General features: G+C 37.2%; 11 protein-coding genes across 11 annotated transcripts; 6 read left to right on the forward strand and 5 right to left on the reverse strand. All coding sequences in view use genetic code 12, as the record gives it.

The window, feature by feature from the left end:
• Positions 1–126: 126 nt before the first annotated feature.
• On the reverse strand, positions 127–2769 carry PMS1 (ATP-binding mismatch repair protein; the record flags this gene model as incomplete). Its single annotated transcript, XM_036808520.1, has 1 exon — positions 127–2769. The coding sequence occupies one exon, from the start codon at positions 2767–2769 to the stop codon at positions 127–129; it is 2643 nt and encodes an 880-aa protein (XP_036665249.1).
• Positions 2770–2891: 122 nt separating this feature from the next.
• Positions 2892–3593, forward strand: CPAR2_806270 (uncharacterized protein; the record flags this gene model as incomplete). Its single annotated transcript, XM_036808521.1, has 1 exon — positions 2892–3593. The coding sequence occupies one exon, from the start codon at positions 2892–2894 to the stop codon at positions 3591–3593; it is 702 nt and encodes a 233-aa protein (XP_036665250.1).
• Positions 3594–4110: 517 nt separating this feature from the next.
• On the forward strand, positions 4111–5067 carry PHO13 (Pho13p; the record flags this gene model as incomplete). The annotated part of the gene is made up of 1 exon (XM_036808522.1): positions 4111–5067. The coding sequence occupies one exon, from the start codon at positions 4111–4113 to the stop codon at positions 5065–5067; it is 957 nt and encodes a 318-aa protein (XP_036665251.1).
• A 79-nt stretch (positions 5068–5146) lies between these two features.
• Positions 5147–6820, reverse strand: CPAR2_806290 (Ca(2+)-binding ATP:ADP antiporter; the record flags this gene model as incomplete). Its single annotated transcript, XM_036808524.1, has 1 exon — positions 5147–6820. One exon carries the CDS (start codon positions 6818–6820, stop codon positions 5147–5149), a length of 1674 nt encoding a protein of 557 aa, XP_036665252.1.
• A 651-nt stretch (positions 6821–7471) lies between these two features.
• On the reverse strand, positions 7472–9052 carry CCT2 (chaperonin-containing T-complex subunit; the record flags this gene model as incomplete). The annotated part of the gene is made up of 1 exon (XM_036808525.1): positions 7472–9052. One exon carries the CDS (start codon positions 9050–9052, stop codon positions 7472–7474), a length of 1581 nt encoding a protein of 526 aa, XP_036665253.1.
• A 2554-nt stretch (positions 9053–11606) lies between these two features.
• DDR48 (DNA damage-responsive protein 48) lies at positions 11607–12290 on the forward strand (the record flags this gene model as incomplete). Its single annotated transcript, XM_036808526.1, has 1 exon — positions 11607–12290. The coding sequence occupies one exon, from the start codon at positions 11607–11609 to the stop codon at positions 12288–12290; it is 684 nt and encodes a 227-aa protein (XP_036665254.1).
• Positions 12291–12480: 190 nt separating this feature from the next.
• KIS1 (Kis1p) lies at positions 12481–13971 on the reverse strand (the record flags this gene model as incomplete). The annotated part of the gene is made up of 1 exon (XM_036808527.1): positions 12481–13971. The coding sequence occupies one exon, from the start codon at positions 13969–13971 to the stop codon at positions 12481–12483; it is 1491 nt and encodes a 496-aa protein (XP_036665255.1).
• A 1267-nt stretch (positions 13972–15238) lies between these two features.
• Positions 15239–15364, reverse strand: CPAR2_806330 (uncharacterized protein; the record flags this gene model as incomplete). The annotated part of the gene is made up of 1 exon (XM_036808528.1): positions 15239–15364. One exon carries the CDS (start codon positions 15362–15364, stop codon positions 15239–15241), a length of 126 nt encoding a protein of 41 aa, XP_036665256.1.
• Positions 15365–15631: 267 nt separating this feature from the next.
• On the forward strand, positions 15632–16351 carry CPAR2_806340 (uncharacterized protein; the record flags this gene model as incomplete). Its single annotated transcript, XM_036808529.1, has 1 exon — positions 15632–16351. The coding sequence occupies one exon, from the start codon at positions 15632–15634 to the stop codon at positions 16349–16351; it is 720 nt and encodes a 239-aa protein (XP_036665257.1).
• A 191-nt stretch (positions 16352–16542) lies between these two features.
• On the forward strand, positions 16543–17217 carry PEX17 (Pex17p; the record flags this gene model as incomplete). Its single annotated transcript, XM_036808530.1, has 1 exon — positions 16543–17217. One exon carries the CDS (start codon positions 16543–16545, stop codon positions 17215–17217), a length of 675 nt encoding a protein of 224 aa, XP_036665258.1.
• A 202-nt stretch (positions 17218–17419) lies between these two features.
• On the forward strand, positions 17420–18553 carry CPAR2_806360 (uncharacterized protein; the record flags this gene model as incomplete). Its single annotated transcript, XM_036808531.1, has 1 exon — positions 17420–18553. One exon carries the CDS (start codon positions 17420–17422, stop codon positions 18551–18553), a length of 1134 nt encoding a protein of 377 aa, XP_036665259.1.
• Positions 18554–18632: the final 79 nt, after the last annotated feature.

Raw genomic sequence — 18632 nt, forward strand, 5'->3', positions numbered from 1 at the left:
TGGACTTTCTTAATACCTTAAAAAAAAAAAAAAAGAAATTTTGCAATTTTTTTTTTCTGTCTTTGTGTGCGGCTGTCGATATGCAAAATGGCGCTTTGCATCATATGAATGCTACTTATCTCCTACTCATAAGCTATAATCATTGTATTTACTCTTCCAATTTTCCAACTCACTCAAATGCCTCATAGTAGGTCTCCCATGAGGACAATTCCATGGTTTATCAAGACGACTCAAATTTCGTACAACTTGCGTCATCTTGTGTCTCGACAATGACGATCCAATCATTATGCTACTTCGACATGCCTTCATGGCAAGAATCTTCCTAATTTTGGAACATTTGATATGCTTATTACTTGGTTGTTCATTGATTAAATTGATAAGTTCCATGAAATCATTGGTATCAAACATGATGTTTTTGTATACTGGTAATGAAGTGAGGACAATCCTTGACCCAAGTTTACCCTCATGGTTGATGTTGAATTTGAATCCATTGTTTCTAAAGACTGGTTCATGATCAATTACCAACATTTCATCAATAATGTTTAGCTCAAGTGGATGAGGTTTGATTAATAGTTGGTTTTGAATACTGTACTGTTCAATCAATTTCTCAAAATTGTATTTTTCATCAGATGCATGCTGATCAATAATGAATACATTGGTTCCATGATTAACCAATATGAAACCCAAGTTGAATTGTCCGATTATTTTCATTTTAAGAAAATCTGACTTGGAGATGTGATAGATCCCCTCATCTTCCAATGTTTGATTAACTTTTATGGTTTGACATTTCTTTATATTGTTAGTGTCGTTATTAAAGCTTCGCAAAGAACATATCTTTGCCAACACTTGTTGCGACGATAGTTTTTTCGTTTTGGTGTACAAACTTGACGATTTGAATCTCTTTGCTGGTCTTTCTTCGAATTCTTCATTGCCAATTCTCATATATAAACTTTTTTCGTTGGGTTCTTCTTGCCTGGGGTAAAAGTTTACACCATGATTATCTTGCAATTCGCCAATGTCCATTTGAGTCTCGGGTTCATTGTAGGAAAAATTTTGCAATGGTTGCGACGTGTGAGGAGTCTCGACGTGTTGATTTTCAGCTACACCATCATCCCCAGTCGACCATATACTACTACTACTGACCCGTTGAGCCAGGACTGCGCTTTTCCCCTCGTGAGTCCCATTCACCAGTTCAGTCTCCTTTACTTCATCGTTATCAGCATCATTGTCAGTTTCAACAATAGTCTCTTTATGTGTATCCTTTGGGTTATCAAAATCATTTGCCTGCAGCTGAGATTGAATAGACTCCAGTTCATTCAACTTCCGGTCATCAATTGAACGCAAAACTTCAACACCATTTCGAGTTTGTGCTTGCGTAGTTAACAAGCGCGGTTTCTCCAATGAGTCTGCTTCTTCAAGCTCTGAATCTTGACAAAATAACGACTCTGTTCTTGCAGTAGATTCAATTGATTGAGCAACTTCAAACTCCCTGTTGTTCGATGCAAACTCATTGACATCGCTTGCACGACCAACGTGCCCGCTTAATGAGTCAACGTTTTCAGGTTCCAAACTATCAATGCTATCTTCTTCTTCCTTTTTGATAAACTTTTTGATATCAATTGTACGAACTTTGGTATCCGCTTGATTTGAAGTCAGTTCGACAATGGTGGTGGTAGCTTGCTCATTGAATGGCACCTGCTCTCGCATACTTTTTGGGATGAGAACTCTATCATGCAGTGTGTAAAATTCAACAAGAGATTCACGTATAGATTCCAATATGCGAGCCTCATTGTGAATCAACACATTAGTCTTGTCGGGCAAAACATTAACATCAATGAGCTCTGGATCAATCTCAAGATTTAATACATATATCGGATACTGTACATGGTTAAACGATTTGTAAACTTCATTTATTAACATTGTTAGTTTCCGAAACACAATGGGTCTTTTGTTGACAAATAAAAACTGCCTATCAGGAGTTGACCGTCCCAATCCAAAGGAATACGATGAGATATAACCAGATAATTTTGCATCGCAATCAAGTTCAATATCAACGTCAAGTAAACTGGTATTTCCATTATTGCCATAAATTGTAATTAAATTTTCCACGGTGGTATTATTCTCTCCACCCTTTGATGATAAAACCAATTGTTTTCTGCCACTGGAATTTGTGTTTGTAACTTCAAATTTGATCTCTGGATATATTAGCAAATAGTTTATGATGAAATTTACCGCTTTATGAAACTCTCTCTTGGAGTTTTTGATAAAATTCTTTCGCCGAACAGTAAAATTCTTGAATAAATGCTCAATAGATACCGTCGTACCTGATTTATTACTCATTCCACCTAATTTCGACGTTTCTTCTTGTAATTTTCCAAGCTGGTCGTATTTTAGGGTATAGTTTCTCGGGTACGTATCCAATGTCAGCGTAATTATAGTCACTTTAGTTGATAATGCACAAATTGAATTCAACGCTTCACCTCGAAACCCCAATGTTCCCAACTTAGTTAAATCATCCATATCATTGATTTTAGAAGTATGGCTTCGTAAGCAAACCGTTGCAAAATCGTCCTTTTCAATTCCTTTGCCATTATCCAGGACAGTTATTGAATCGATACCATAGTTGATGAAGTTGACTACAATCTTTGACGCGGAAGCATCGATGGCATTTTCAACAAGTTCCTTGGCGAGTGACCGAAGATCAATTACAACCTGTCCCGAGGTGAGTTTTGACACATCTACCTTGTCTATGCTTTGAATCAGTGACATGGGACGTAGATTGAAGCTCGGTGATAAGTTGTTGATGCTTGTGCGTCTTGTTCAAAATGGAGTTCGCGCTACGCGCAAAAAAAAAAAGAGGACGAGACTGTCCCACTCTCCAATACTGAATCATGAAGTTGAAAAACACATTCGCTAGCGAAGTGCCACATATTCCCCTAACCGTCAACAACCTCCTACTAGTCTTTAAAGAATTTCTTTCTGTCTGGATAAATCAAATTCTATATTACAACAGAGTATACGATCCACTAATATTCGATGAATATAAAGCATTTGACGTCATTGTATGGATGAATAGACACCCACACTTGGAGAAATACATTGACGACTTATTCTTGAATATCATCAACAATTTAATCATTAATAAGAAACAAACAAATGGGCTCGATAAAATCACATGTGTAATATACAACACCAAGAATGAAACTGTGGTAAGGAGTTACACAATTAGATTTCAACAATTCATTCTATCTTTGAGTGAAACAATAGCCGAACTTAAACCTGTCAATGATCATGATACTTCATCGCTATTGAACTTACCTGGGATCTCATGGATTGAAATTTATACACAATTTCAAACAGTGTTATTTCAACATATACAACAATTGCGTAAAACCTCCATCTCGGAGACACAAGCAGATGATTTGTTTTACAGTATAACAGTTGGGTTACATGAGGAAATCTATGCTGGCGCCAATTGGGTGAGGCTAAATGAAACAAAACAAGATAATCGTATTGATCACGTGCAAGTTATCAATGAAGTGGACTTGGGGATATTAGGCTTCACTCTTGAAAACGTGGATGACGATATTTGAAGGAGGGGTTGAATCTCGGTTACGTCATGAATTTGATCAACAAGATTTGTATGGTTCGGCATTGATGACTAGATATCGGTCTCGGTTATATGTTTCTTATCTCCGCTGTTTTTTGCGTTGTGAGCCGTTCAAAACATAGGCAACGAAAAATTCTGCCCTCGTAGCAGATTTCGGAGAAGTTGGGATACACGGAGAAGCTTTAGTGATATTGATTTGGTACAACACGGGCTTTAATGGTCGTCAGTGATCATGATATTTGAAACCGGTGCATTTGAAATTTGTCCGATCAGTCTAGAACAAAACTCATTTTGGATCAAATAATTTCTTTTTAATGACACAAACGGGAATAAGCAAGAATCCAATTTTTTTATTTTTGCTAAATCCGATGACATGAAACGAGAGAACAATGCCGAATGAATGGACTTTTTGATGGATTGATATAAATACATGCGGAACAGGAACGTTTCATTCCTCGTTGATTCTTCAAAGCTACAATTCACTACTTAATTCCCAAAAAATGACAAAAAGAGCTAACCCATCACCCATAAATACTTCTAAAGACGCCAAGTTACTACTTGACTTGTTTGATAATTTCTTAATTGACTGCGATGGAGTCATATGGTTAGCAGAAACCCTTATTCCAAAAGTAACTCAATTTCTACAATTTTTGCAACACCACAACAAACAATTTGCCTTTGTCACCAACAACTCATCCAAATCACGTCAAGCATACATTGAAAAATTTGAAAGTTTAGGGATACATGGTATAAGTAAAGAACGTATCTACACCACTGGTTATTCAGCAGTATTGGAATTGCAAAAAATGGGGATTCCCTTGGGTTCTAAAATTTGGGTATTGGGAGATTCAGGAATTGAAGATGAGTTAATCGACGAAGGCTACGTCGCCGTTGGTGGATCGAATCCGTTGCTAGATCAATCATGGAGCCCCAAGAACCCATTGCTTAAAGTCGACCCTGAAGTGAGGGCCGTAGTTGCTGGATCAACGAATGAATTCAATTTTATGCGCATTGCCACAACTCTACAATACTTGATGTATAACAACAAGAGTTTACCGTATATTGGAACCAATGGCGATCGCAACTATCCTGGTCCTGATGGTTTAACTTTACCAGCGGGGGGAAGTATGGTTGAATATATGGCGTATTGTTCAGGCCGGAGTTATATTGATGTCGGTAAACCTAGCAAAACATTTGCCGATATTATATTTTACGATACTGCCTTTGATCGATCGAGATCAATAATGATTGGTGACACATTGTCATCGGACATCAAGTTTGGTAATGATGCCCAGTTGGGCAATGGACACGGCACGTTGCTTGTGTTGTCTGGAGTGACTACAGAACCGGAATTGAAGGAATTGATTGCTAGTACTAATCATCAACATGGTGATGACCTGTTGGTGCCTCAATTTTATTGCGACTCATTGACTAAACTTTATGAACTTTTTACGTGAATGGATAGAAATAAAACATTGGAATATGTATAGATGCGATTATAAATGCGAGAAAGAATTTCAAACAAACGAATCATGTCTAAACCTGATTGCTTAATCCAAATAGATTCTTCAAGTTCTCATACACGAAATATGAGATTGAAACAGCAGGAGCAACTTTTGCCAAGTTGGGTACTAGACCTTTGTACAACCCGGCATATCCTTCTCTGGCAACAGTCTTTTTGAAAACATCAAAGAACCCATTATACGTATACGGATGAGCATAAGTCCCTTGAGCTTGTAATCTTGTTCTTAATGAGTTTATAGGGTATACAACAGTAGCACCAAACGAACCTGAAAGTGCACCCAATGACAACACCATGTAATTGGGCAACTTGACTTCGTCTTCACTTAAACCAGATCTTTTTGCTTCTCTTTTGATCAACCATGTCTTGATTGTCTGGAACGTACCCAAATCTAATGCTGCATAGGGGAAAATACCACTGACACCGGCTAGTATACCACGATAAAACACACGCAACCCTCCTTCATGAAACAAATCTTTGGCAGTTTGGATCAACAATGCATTCCCTTGTAATGAACCATCTAATTTGGAACATTGCATTCGAAACTTGAGAGTATCCACCGGATAAACGGCAAATTGTGACACAACACCACCAAACCCACCAGCTAAGTAAGTTGAAACTTTTGAAATCTGTGACACATCATCAACACCTTCAATTCGGGCAAAGAATCTTTTTGCTGCTTCAAAAGAACCAAACTTCATGGCTGATTCGGGAAACACTTTCAACACATTTAACCCATTTCCAACATAAAATGCCTTGATCCCACCTTGTAACCATAGCGTTCTTGCTGCTTGTACAATTGGTGACCTAATTGTCTTTTCTCTCAATGTTGTAGCTTTTGTCAGTTGAAGATGTTTTTCCAATTCGGCATGAGCCAATTTAGCTCGTAACTGATCAATGACATGTTTTTCAGCACCAGAGGCTATTTGTCGAGCAATTTCCTCTTTTGAGTGAAGTATGGTTGATGTCAAATCAGTTCTAGCAATTAAAAACACCTTGATTCTATCAAATGGAGCCGTACACGTTCTCGAAACCACTCCTGCTAACCCACCCGCTAAAAAGAATCCAAATCCATTGAGAAACTGATTGATCAAAGTGACATCACCATCGGAACTAACACCAAAATTCTCCACTACAAATGTGTATGCCGTTCGTATTCTTGAGCCATGTAATCGTGGCATCAATATCAAAAACTCTCTAAACTCATCGTATGTAATATATCCATCGTTTTTGTAGTCAATTCGTTTGAAAAGTAAGTCAACGTTAACTTGGCTGGCATCAACTTTCAAATGATCTTTCAAGTACTTGACAAAGTCAGCTTTCTTCAATTTTCCATCGTTATCTTCATCAATCTTGTTGAATCCTTTCAAAATTTGATCATCAGTAGTTGACAAGTACTTTTTGAAATCATTGAAATCGATAATCTTATTTCGATCTTCATCAAATGAGTTAAATACTTGTTTCATTAGTTCTGAATTTTCACTAATTGGATGTTTTAGCTTTCTCATTGCCTTGGTAAAATCTCGAAATGTGATTTTACCAGTCTCTTCGATATCCAATTTACGAAATAAAGTTTCATAATCATTAGGTTTCGCTGGTATTATGATATCCTTTGCGTATTGATTGTTCTCTTCTGATGAAGAGTCATTAGATAGGTACGCAGACGGTGAAGTGATATTCTTGGACATGAGGAAAACAATGAGTGAGGGTTGTCAGTGGTGGGTGTGAATAAAATGAATTTTAAAATGTAGTAATCCGTGTTCAAGCGAGAGTTATGGCACGATATGTGTATACTGTATCAATGAGTTGTGCTCTAATCCAGTGTTAAATGCGATTCTATATTCTTGATCTATAGCAAGTAGATCGTATCATTGAAAGATGAACCTTTTTTATAAAAATGTAATCCAAGTTTGTGGAAATACCATTGGATGAAAAAAATAAAAAAAAAAAAAAAAAAAAAACTTCAAATTTGGAGAAAATTCCCTCGCTTAGTGTTACGCATTTCAAGCATGGTCAATTGCTTTACAAAATACCTCGGATTTTAGTCACTTATCTCCGGTTTGAACTACCGTCAATAGACAGGTATACACAGGGTGGCGGGGAGGTATACTCACGGCTTAAAGTGATATCAATTGTGATTCAATGTAACCTGTTTTTTTTTGTTTTCTTTTTTTATTTAGTCAGTATTTAAATGTCGTGTGAGATGTGGCCTACACGTTTCAATAAAACTTAAACACGTTTGGTCAGTAGCTATTCCATGTGGCGGGGGACAAGTCAACCGAGCTACTACGAGACGGAGAAAGATTACTACTCATACGTGGATGATACTGGACAATCTATTAATGATTTCTATCGGCTGTACGAGGCTTGGCACGAATGATATTATCTACTCGTAAAAGCACTTCAGCAGCTTCAGTTGCAGAATTCACCACCGCTTTTTTCAACTTATAACTCTCAACTACGCCCAATTCTCTCATGTTTGCAACAGTACCATCATTCAAGTTTAATCCTGATGTTGAAATACCATTGTATATAGCGGACCTTAATTTAGTAACGAGCTCACTCGAGTCGTAACCAGCATTGTCTGCCAATATGATAGGTAGTTGTCTCAAAGCTCGACTATAAGCTTCGATAGCAAGTGCCTTTTTACCCGTCTCATTAGCAGCAGCTTCATCAACGGCTTTAGCCATGAGCATCTCGGCACAGCCTCCCCCCAAAACAGTTTTAGTATCTTTGGTAGTTTGCGACAATACCGATAATGCGTCATGTAATGATCTTTCAGCTTCTTCCAAAACATGATCAGTAGCACCACGTAATACAATTGTACAAGCTTCTCCAGCAGCTACTCCTGAAAATTTCAAAAATGAATCTTCTCCAATTAACACTTCTTCGATAGTTTCACAATGACCCAATCTTGTAGATGCTGGATTATCAAATGTACTAACAACATCACCTCCGGTAACCAAAGCCAATCGTTCTACACCATCAAAATCAGCATGCTCAATAGTGTTGATCTTTGCGTCAGTAAACAACTGTTCAGGATAGTCATAAATCAATTGACGATTTATAAACACATTGATGTCGTAGTTTCTAATCTTGTCGACTTTCGCCTTCATCTTGACTTTTTCTGCCTTCTCCAATTCAGCCAATTTAGATGTTGAGTCAACTTTGAACTTAGCTCCAAATATTTTGACTTTATCAGTATCCATTGATGTATTTGCTATGAGAATTCTGGCATTTTCTACTTTTTTTGGTTGTCCAACACCAAACTTTTTTTCCAAAATAAAGCCTTCGTCCAAATACGAATCGGATAATTTACCTCCCACTTTTTTGATAATTTGAATATTGTTCAAATTGGTTGATCCTTTCAATCTCAAAATAGCATCCACAGCTAACGTGGCAAATTGCTCTTTATCCTGTGATAAAATCTTGGATGATAATGTGGTCTTGGCAATATTCAACAAATCCAATCTGAATTTGGCAGGATCCAATCCGTTATTAACAGCATTCTTATCCAATGCTTCAATTGCATGTTTTCTAGCTATTCTGAAACCTTCAATTATAGTTTGTGGGTGGATCTTTTGATCGATTAATTTTTCACTTTCCCTCAACAATTCAGCACTAAGCACCGTGACTGAAGTTGTACCATCTCCAACTTCATCATCTTGAACTTTGGAGATATTAACCAAAACTTTAGCTGCTGGATTTTCAAATGGTATAGATTTCAAAATAGTAGCTCCATCATTGGTAACAATCGAGTGGTCTGGGTTACTTGCACTTTGTAACAATTTATCCATTCCTTTTGGACCCAATGTTGATTTAACTAAATCACCAACGGCAATTGCACCTACAAAAGCAGACATACGAGCATTTTCAGCTCTATCTTCTTCGACTTGATCTTTGAATATCTGAACTGACATGGGATGGGTACACGTGTAGATAGATTGAACCTCTGCTCATTCACTCACTCACTCACTCACGTACTGAATTTTTTTTCTCTCTTTTTGGTTCTTTGATCTTCTTCTACAAAAGAAAAAGGACGTGTAATGGAGATCAAAAAATTAGTAGGTTGCAAAGATCAAAGAGACACATCAATACCATAATAACACACCTTCAACCAACGGGTTTGGTTTAAGCACAGACTGTTGGCATTGGGGTAAGCTCTAAGCAGCGGCACCATGCAATGGTCATTAAAATTCTCCTTTTTTTTTTTTTGTGGGGTTTTAATAATCAGTTGACACACAGTGTCACTGTAAATAGCTGAAGTAGAGGTATTAGACTCCACTGGGTACATGAAGTTCAAAAAATGACAATATTGGGTACACAAGCCGTGTAGGGAGGCCGTTTGCAAGGTTGTCATTAACGTGATGGCATCGAAGGGAGGAGGGAATATCCATATTGAATGCAGCGCACACTCTCTTCAGGCTGACATCTTCTTTTATCGAAATACTTGCCAACTTCCACCGATCACCACAAAGTTCCAGGTCTATTAACAAAGCATAACTGACTAAGAAAGGGACGGTTTTCCGAAGTAAATGATATCATAAAATAAATCGACCAAGGTGTCACATCATCAATAAATACTGATTGATAACAATTTACATAAGATGAATTATAAAACAATGTATTCAACCCACTGTACCCCCCCCCCCCCATAGAATCATTTTCGTTAAATTACCCTTCTGAACTTACTTTCCATCTGAAATTTTTCCCAATAAATTCTATACCACCACCATAGTTTCCAAAAATTAAACACAGGTCAATATACGTGTGAAAAATGAGAGCTTCTATAATTTGGATTTTTATAATGAGACAAATGTTCAGTATAAAATTAACTTTAGAGAGAGATAGGGATATAGCACTTCTCCATCAAAAATACAACAACTGTCAGTCATTTCTTCCTCCTACCTCCCCTATAAAAAAGAAACCAATATCCCTCCCCAACATCTTTAATCTTGTAATTCAATTTTCCCCTCCATATCGGTGCTATTGGGTTGTTTAACCTGCCGCCAGCGAGCTGACACAAGCAATCCAACCACTCCAAACAAACTCAACAATGCAATGGCAGACAACAATAAGTTAGCAAAGTCAATCACTTCAGTACTGGGAGTATCATGCTCCGTGTTGATCCAAACAAGCGAAAGACCAAATATCAAACTGAGTGAAATAGAGGGAACGATCAATATTTTATTATCATCATATCTTTTAATTACTAGGGCTTCTTGTTGTAGGTTTTGTGAATGAAATGAATTTAAAAACGTGGTGTGTATAACTACTTACAATACTATATTCATGTAATTAAGTTGTCTATTTGTATGCTCTTGAAAACTAGGTTAACCTGGAAGAAGGTAAAAGTGTGGCTTTGGGAGACTTGACTCAACTAGTTCCAACAAAGAGGCATTTTATTATTTCAGTGTATTTCCAAATTTTGTCTTATCTATTTCGGTTCCTGTTATTGTGCGCACGTGTTTCATCGATTTTATTACTATCCATATCTTTTGAGAGTTACTACTTACCAATATATACTTCATTTCGTTGTGATACTTTTTTATACTTTTGGAATATAAAGCAATTAACATTATTATTTTCATTTCATACTTTTTAACAGCATCTTAGGGTTTCTCAGTATTATCAAAACTTCTAGATGTATAGAAACGCGATCTTGAATCCAATAAGTCATAGGACAAAACAACAGAAAGCTTTTTTTTTGAATGATGAAATTCTCTCATTGAAATTTTGTGTCAACAACAACTGTACCGTATTGTTGACGATGTTCGTTCTGTTCCTCGTGTTTCATGATTCAATCAAAAACTGTGGAGAGAGAGGGGGGCGCTAAATCCAATTCTTTTTCCAATGATTGCAATGGACAGAGAAACTGAAGAAAGCTAGCAACTGTATATCGCCCAATCTAAGCGTAATAAGCAGTATCCAATTCCAATTTTCCCCCCTTAAGAAAACTTAATTTTGTCACTGCACGTTCTCTTGTGAACACAAAATACAAAAAACTGGAAAACCCATATGCAGTAGGAGTAAAGTAGAGAGGAGTAAAAGTAAAAGTAAGGGAATACAAAAATAGGAGTGAATTTGAATAGTTGCTAGGTAAGTAATGAGACCAAATAAGTCATTCATTCATTCATTCATTCATTTATTCATTTAGAGAATTTCATGTTGTCTAAAAACAAAACAAAAGGAACTATAAACCAATATATACAAACTGTACAAAATGTAAAAACGTGCGTATGCAGTGCGTTTATACGCATATATATGCACAAATTTCAGTATATAAGTATATACAGTGAAAAAGCATTCCTTCTACTAACACCACGCCCCTGCGCCCCCCTTTTAGCAATTGAGAAACGTATATAAAATGTCCCCCTTTGCTCTATAATTTACTCACCTCTTTCTCAAGTGATAACAACTAACAACTACAACAACAACAACAACAACAACGATAGTAGCTAATTTTGAATAAAAATGGTATTTGGATTTGGTAAAGACGATAAAGACGATAGAAGAAGAGGTGACGATGATAACAACAATGATGATGACAGATATGGTGCTGGTGGTTCATCAAGATCCGGTAATGATGACAATTACGGATCATCCACTTTTGGCTCATCAAGAAACGATGATGACAATGATAATTCATATGGCTCTTCAAAGAGATCTGGCAATTCGTCCTATGGCAATGATGATGATGATAATTCATATGGCTCTTCAAAAAGATCTGGCAATTCGTCTTATGGCAATGATGACAATGATAATTCATATGGCTCTTCAAACAGATCTGGCAATTCATCCTATGGCAATGATGACAATGACAACTCCTACGGATCATCAAACAGATTAGGTGGAAGTTCATATGGCAACAACAATGATGATGACAATGACAACTCTTACGGATCATCAAACAAGAGAGGTGGAAATTCATCCTCGTTTGGCAACAACAGCAATGATTATGATACTTTTGGTTCATCTAATCGATCAGGTGGAAGTGGCGAATATGGAAACAATAATGATGATGATTCCTATGGATCATCCAACAGAAGAGGTGATGATGACAACAATTTTGGTTCATCAAATAGATTTGGTGAAAGTGGTGGATATGGAAATGACAATGATGACTCTTATGGGTCATCCAACAGACGTGATTTTTAACAACGTAATGGGAATTTGATGTTTGTGTTTAGTTAGTGTGTTTAAAAATACTAATTGAGCTGTTGATAACTACTCTCTTTTCCTACAATTTATATAAGACTTTCTTTTGAATCTCCATCATCTATTATAATCACTCACTTTCACTCTTGTCACTCTCTTTCTTACTCTCTTTCTTACTCTCTTTTTTACTTTACAATGGTGCATACAATACTTGAGTTACATATTTGCGTTTGTATCGTACAATTGAAGCAACCGCCAATGTATTATGCTTTATTGAAGTTGTTGCCAAATGATTCAAAACAACGTGATTAGGTATAGGCAATGCTCCTGAGTTATTATCATTGCTATTGTTAAAATTGTTCAAAATGACACTTTCTAAATGTGGTGGTAATTGTGGTGGGTGTAACCATGCTTGTTGTTGATTACTATTTGATCGTGATTGCTTGTCAATGGCAACATAATATTGTTCCATTACTTTGGGGTCAGTGAAAATGGGGGGGATATCATTAATGTATTCCAATATCTTGTTGGCTCCTCCTAATCCATTGGCTTCATCTTCTTCGTTATCATGATATCTAGAGTATCCATTACCCATATCGTCGTCATCATTGGTGAGACGCCACATTGAATCGGTCCTCGATCGTGAAGTGGAGGACCTTCGACTAGATATGGATGACGACACTGATCTGCGTCTATCTGGCTGCCATGGTTGTTGTTGTTGTTGTTGTTGCTGTTGTTGTTGTTGTTGTTGATCTTGTTGTTGTTGTTGTTGTTGATCTTGCTGTTGCAATTGTTGTTGCGCTTGTTGTTGCGTTTCTCCTTCAGTGTATGGTTGTTGATCTTCTTGCATTCCATATTGTTCTTGCAAATGTTGTTGTACATTTTCTGGTGTAATTTCAACATAATTGACAAAATTACCCATTTGATCAGTAGCTGTTGGTAAGAAATCAGAAAATCGTAATTCATTATCAACAACAAATCTAAAACGATGCGTCCCCACTGGTAACCCCAATGTTATCATGAAATTCCCATCTGGCTGTTTAACTAAACCAATCATTTTTCTCCATCCAGTGAATGAACCAGTGACATACACTTTTTCACCACTTTGTACCCATTGGATATCTACTGGTACTGTGATTGCCTTTTCTGGTGGTGGTGCCTGTGGCTGAGCTGTAGAGGTAGGAGGCTGTTGTTGTTGTTGTTGTTGTTGTTGTTGAGATTGCGATGGGCGTCTTTCTTGTGCCCCTTGTTTTCCTTGTAGATTTGATGACGAATTGTCAATATGCATTTTATCTTCATCTTGTATAGCATCATCACCACCAACACCAGCATCACCTCCACTTCCCTCTTGATCAGGTTCTTTTCTGTCGATATTCATCTGGTCAGATTCAGCTTCATCAGTGAGAATCAAAGTTGATTTTCTTCTTACTGGTTGTGTGGGTTCTTGCTGTTGTTGTTGTTGTTGTTGTTGAGATTGTTGTTGTTGTGGTGGTTGTGCTTGTGCTTGTGCTTGTGGTTGTGCTTGTACTTGTGCTTCTTCGCCGGCTTCATTATTTGTAGGTGCAAAGCCTTCACCATTAGCTTTACTCACATCAACCATAGACACATCTTTGGCGGTGTTTGATTCCTCATTATTGGAAGTGATGGCTGAATCTTGTCCTCCAGTCTCTGTATCCATCATTTTAAATATGCTATATTGGTGTTACAGATTCAAGTGTGTGGTGGGCTAGTTCTAGCGAAGGTGAATAATAGAAGAGTGATGCTCAGGTGATCTGTTGAATAAAGTGTTTGTTTGTAATATATGCAAATGTATAGATGTAGCTTTGGGATTTGAATTCAAGGGCCACAATGTAGATTGGAAGGGGTGTGCTCTAGCAAGTGTTGGAAAGCGATGGGATGGTGTATGGTATTGAGTAACAAATATCGGTGTGTCTGTGTATGGTGTATATATATATATATATGTATATAGATAGATAGATAGATAGATCTTTCTGTCAAGTACTATTATTTATATATATATATATATAATGAAAACCGTTTTTTGTTCTGGTCTATTCTCTCTTTCGTTTTGTTTTATTGTTTTTTTTTCTCTTTCGGTTTTGTTGTTCGTTCGTTCGTTCGTTCGTTCCTTCCTTCGTTCCTTCGTTTGTTTGTTTGATTGATTTTTGTAAAAACAAAAAAAAAAACCAGAAAAATTTTGTCTCTGATAATTCTTTTTGTTGTCTTGATTTGTTCCCGCCTTTTTTAAAAGAAAAAAAAAACCCCAAATCTATCATCAAATGGAAGGGATTTCCAATTTCCACCTTTGGTTATAGTATAGTATAGTATAATTTGTCATTTTTTATTTTATTTAATTGTCTTCTCTGTCAATTGGTCTCTCTTCCCCTCTTTTTCCCTTCTGCAGAGCTATTGATGTCATTCTTTGTAATATTAAATTTTGCTCTACATATTATTCTATTATGATTGATGACCAAGTTGGCAAAGTCACATTTCTGCTTACTCAACTTTTCTTGTGGTGAGTGCTCCGACTTGATTCGTTTTCCTTTTTTCTCATTTTCTTTTTCTTTTGCTTATTTTTTTTTTTCTTTTGTGTCGCTAAAGTAGGAGAGGAGAGGAGAGGAGGGAGGGAAAGAGGAAGGGAAAAAGGAAGGGAAAGAGGGCGGAGTGGGCTGGTTTTTCCAATTGGTTCTGCTGTAGAACATGGTATAGCTTCATCCTTTCAATGGGGTAGTGTGAAATGGCTTTTTGCCTTTTTGAGTTGGTTGATTTGTAAGCATCGCCACATACCCCACCCCCATCGAATGGACACACTACAGTTGTCTACAATGATAAAAATTAGATCCGATATTATGTGTTGATTCCTCTATAAATGTAACATATTACTCGAACAACATCTACTCTGGTTCAACAAAGACCCCCTTTACCAATGGAACCTCGCTGCACTTTCACTATTGCACCTTTTTCTGTTGAAGATTATTAATATTCGTCGAAATAGCATGATACACCAAGATCAAGATAATTGCAGCAAACCCAAATGTCAAAGCAATCGTATTCAACTGACCATCCAGTATCATATTGTCACTCCGTGTCTTTGAATGGTTGTGTATGTGTGAAGATGATGATGAAGATATGTATGTGTCTAAGTTGAAGCGTGTCGTTTTTCTCTCTCTCTCTTTCTCTCTCTCTCTCTCTCTCTCTCTACAAAATTGTGTGCGTTCAGACAGACTTGGATACTGTTTTTTTTGTATGCAGTATTGGAAATCAAAGTTCCAAATGCTCATCTTAAACTTCAAATCCTTTTTCAATCCTTCTTTGTCAGTAACCCAAATATAGATAATCTGATGATTCCAATACGATGCTCCACTGTTTGCTTCAGTATTCCACGCGTTTTCCTCAAACCTATTCAAAGCTCGACTTATTTATCTCAGTTGAGATTCAAATCCGAAGTCACAACCACTACCCATAATGATGATTTTGTACTGACAACTACAAGCACAACCTCTTCAAATCTACCGTCAACCAAAAGCAAAAGCAAAAGCAAAAGCAAACGTGAACCAAAGACTCTCATAGAAGAGATGAAGTTGGCAGAACTATCTAGACAAAAGGTCCTTTCACTTCGGCAGACACTTGCGCCGTGGATTAAACGAGAATTAACTCAAAAGTCAAAATACAGCCACTGGAATCCTAAGCGGAAACTCAGTAGGCAAGAGATGATCAAAGTCAAAGAACTCAAGGAAACATTTCCACAATATAGAACTGTGGATTTGGCTCAGTTTTTTCATATATCACCAGAAGCTGTACGGCGTATTTTGAAAAGTAAATGGGTGCCAAACGAGATTGATGAGGAGAGAATGATTCAAAGAAAGGAAAGAAAGCTTTTACAGAGACAAGAGACGAAACAGGCTGCACTTGGTCGAACCGATGAAGCGAGTGCAGTTGCCCGTAGAGCGCAAAAACACGGAAAATGGCACAAAAGATCTAAAAAGTCCATTGATGATGACAATGATGATGACGGTGTTGAACTAAACAAAAGTTACAATAAAATTCAAAGTCAATTTTAGCTTGTATATAGGAGGCAACACAAGTTGCTCAATAAAGAAATATGTTGAGCTTAGAATGTACTTGGTAGCATCTTGATCTACGGTTCATCAATCACCTCGGTATATGCCCCCCCGCAATAAAAAAGAACAGAAAAAAAAAAAAAATTACCATACTCCAGAGCTTCCTCAACCTTTAACTCTACAACACAACGATGTCTTACGTACCCAAGTTCACAATACCAGAGTCTTCATATGATCCATCGGCGTATAACTTGAGGAATGTAAAATCAAAATCAAGCCTATTGGCATACATTATCAGATTAACCAACGGAGGATCTTTGGCATTAATTGTGTCGTACTTGGTCGGGTTTTTTATTGTTAAACCATTGCTTGAAACTTCCAACTCTCGAAGGTTGGAATTCCTTGAATGTATGAGACTGAGTTTGAGAAATACATACTTGAAAATGATCACCAAAGTGAGCTATATACCAATTGTTGCTCTTAGAAGAAATGGCAAACTATATGCTGATGCAATAGTTCAAACTGAGTCACCCTCAGAAATTCAACGAGCTATTGACGCTAAAGAAGATAAGTTGTTACAGGGTGAACTACATCAAAAAATGGTGAAAATGTCTTCGTTACTCAACACTTATGTCAAGCATTGGTCAATGGAGGATTTCAGTAACTACAAAGGGGTTAATTTTGCAATCAAAGATTTACAAAACAAGTCCGATTTGGTTTATTTTGACGATCAAGAGTTTTTTACCATGGATACTGGTCTTGAAGCTGGACCAAATGGAGGTAAAACGAAGAAAAGGAATATTGTGGTGGATACAAAGAATGAAATCAGGAGTATAAAGGGGTTATATATGAGTGGACAAGTCTAGTAAAGAGTATTGGTGCAAGTAGATTACCATGCCTTTGATGTGTAGTAGTGTGTTGTTGTGGCCTCTGTCAATACCAAATGTGTGAAAAAAAAAAAAAATAAAAGAAATAAAAAAATAAAAAAAATAGAAAAAATTACACTCAAGCGAAACTAATTGCATTAACAAGCCACTTCTATCCATAATTCATTCTCATACCACGACAATGGCAAAGGCAAAAATAGTTGTTAGTAGCGAAGAAGACGAAGAAGTATCTAACACCAATTTCTCAGACGAAGAATCCCCACTCGAATCAGACTCCAATGACAACGGTGACATAGATGAATACGACGAAGAGGAGGAATACGAGCCACAACCCAAATCGTCAAAGTCGTCGGCTAGAAGCAGACGAAGAAAAGCTGTTGATACTTTGGAAGAAGACGAAGATAAAGAGGACTTTGAAGGTGAACCAACAAGTCTGAGCAATGATGAAGAGGAAGATGATTTGGACACCAACTTTGAACATGAGCTTTCCGAATTGGACGATGATTTGGAACCAAAGAATTACGACGACGACATTGACGATGATGCGGAGGAGTCCGAAGAATTGTCAACAAAACCAACCACACAAAAGGGTAAAAAATCGATAAAAATTACAATCAAACCGCCAACAAGGAAACCTGCAAAGGGACTGAGTGAAGCTCCATCCGAAACATTAGGCAGCTCGAGAAGTACGCGGAAAAGGCAAGTAAACTACTACCAAGATGATGCAGATGGCTTTTCGGAGGATTTGTCCGATATGGAAACTCCTCCACCAAATACATCTAAAAGAGTAAAAATAAAAGCAGTGCCTGTACATAAACCACAACAAAATCCGCACTTGGATCCCGATTTGATACTTACAGATGAGGAGGAGGAATATAATCCAAATGCAGCGAATGATGTGTCAAAGATGACAGAGAGACAAAGAGCACGTCTTAATACAGACGTATCTGGAGCAATTGAAGACCCATATTTTGACTTGGATGTAAGTGGGAAGAAGCAGAAACAAAAAAAGGTGAAGGAAGAAACCGAGGAGGAAATTGCATTGAGGAAAGCTGAAAACGCTCGTAAAAGATTAGACTACAAGAATAAAATTTTGGAAGAGGAGAAGCGGGACACGTTGAATAAATTGTTGAAAAGGCGAGCAACAAAATCGAGGGAAACTATAGCTGAGGATAAGGAAGGATCTGTTGGAGTTGACGAGGATTCAAAATCGTATTACAAAGAAAGAAGGGCTACATTAAATCACCCTGCTTTAATACGATATGTCAACAACACAACAACCTTGAATGGTAATTCAGTACTCGCTTATAAGTAAAGAGATCAATGGGTTTTAAAACCTTGAAATGTAGTTTGAATCTCTTTTGGTGTAGACACAAAATCAGGGAAAACTCTTT

Source organism: Candida parapsilosis, contig 005807 (assembly GCF_000182765.1).
Source record: "Candida parapsilosis strain CDC317 annotated contig 005807".
Classification (NCBI taxonomy): domain Eukaryota; kingdom Fungi; phylum Ascomycota; class Pichiomycetes; order Serinales; family Debaryomycetaceae; genus Lodderomyces; species Lodderomyces parapsilosis.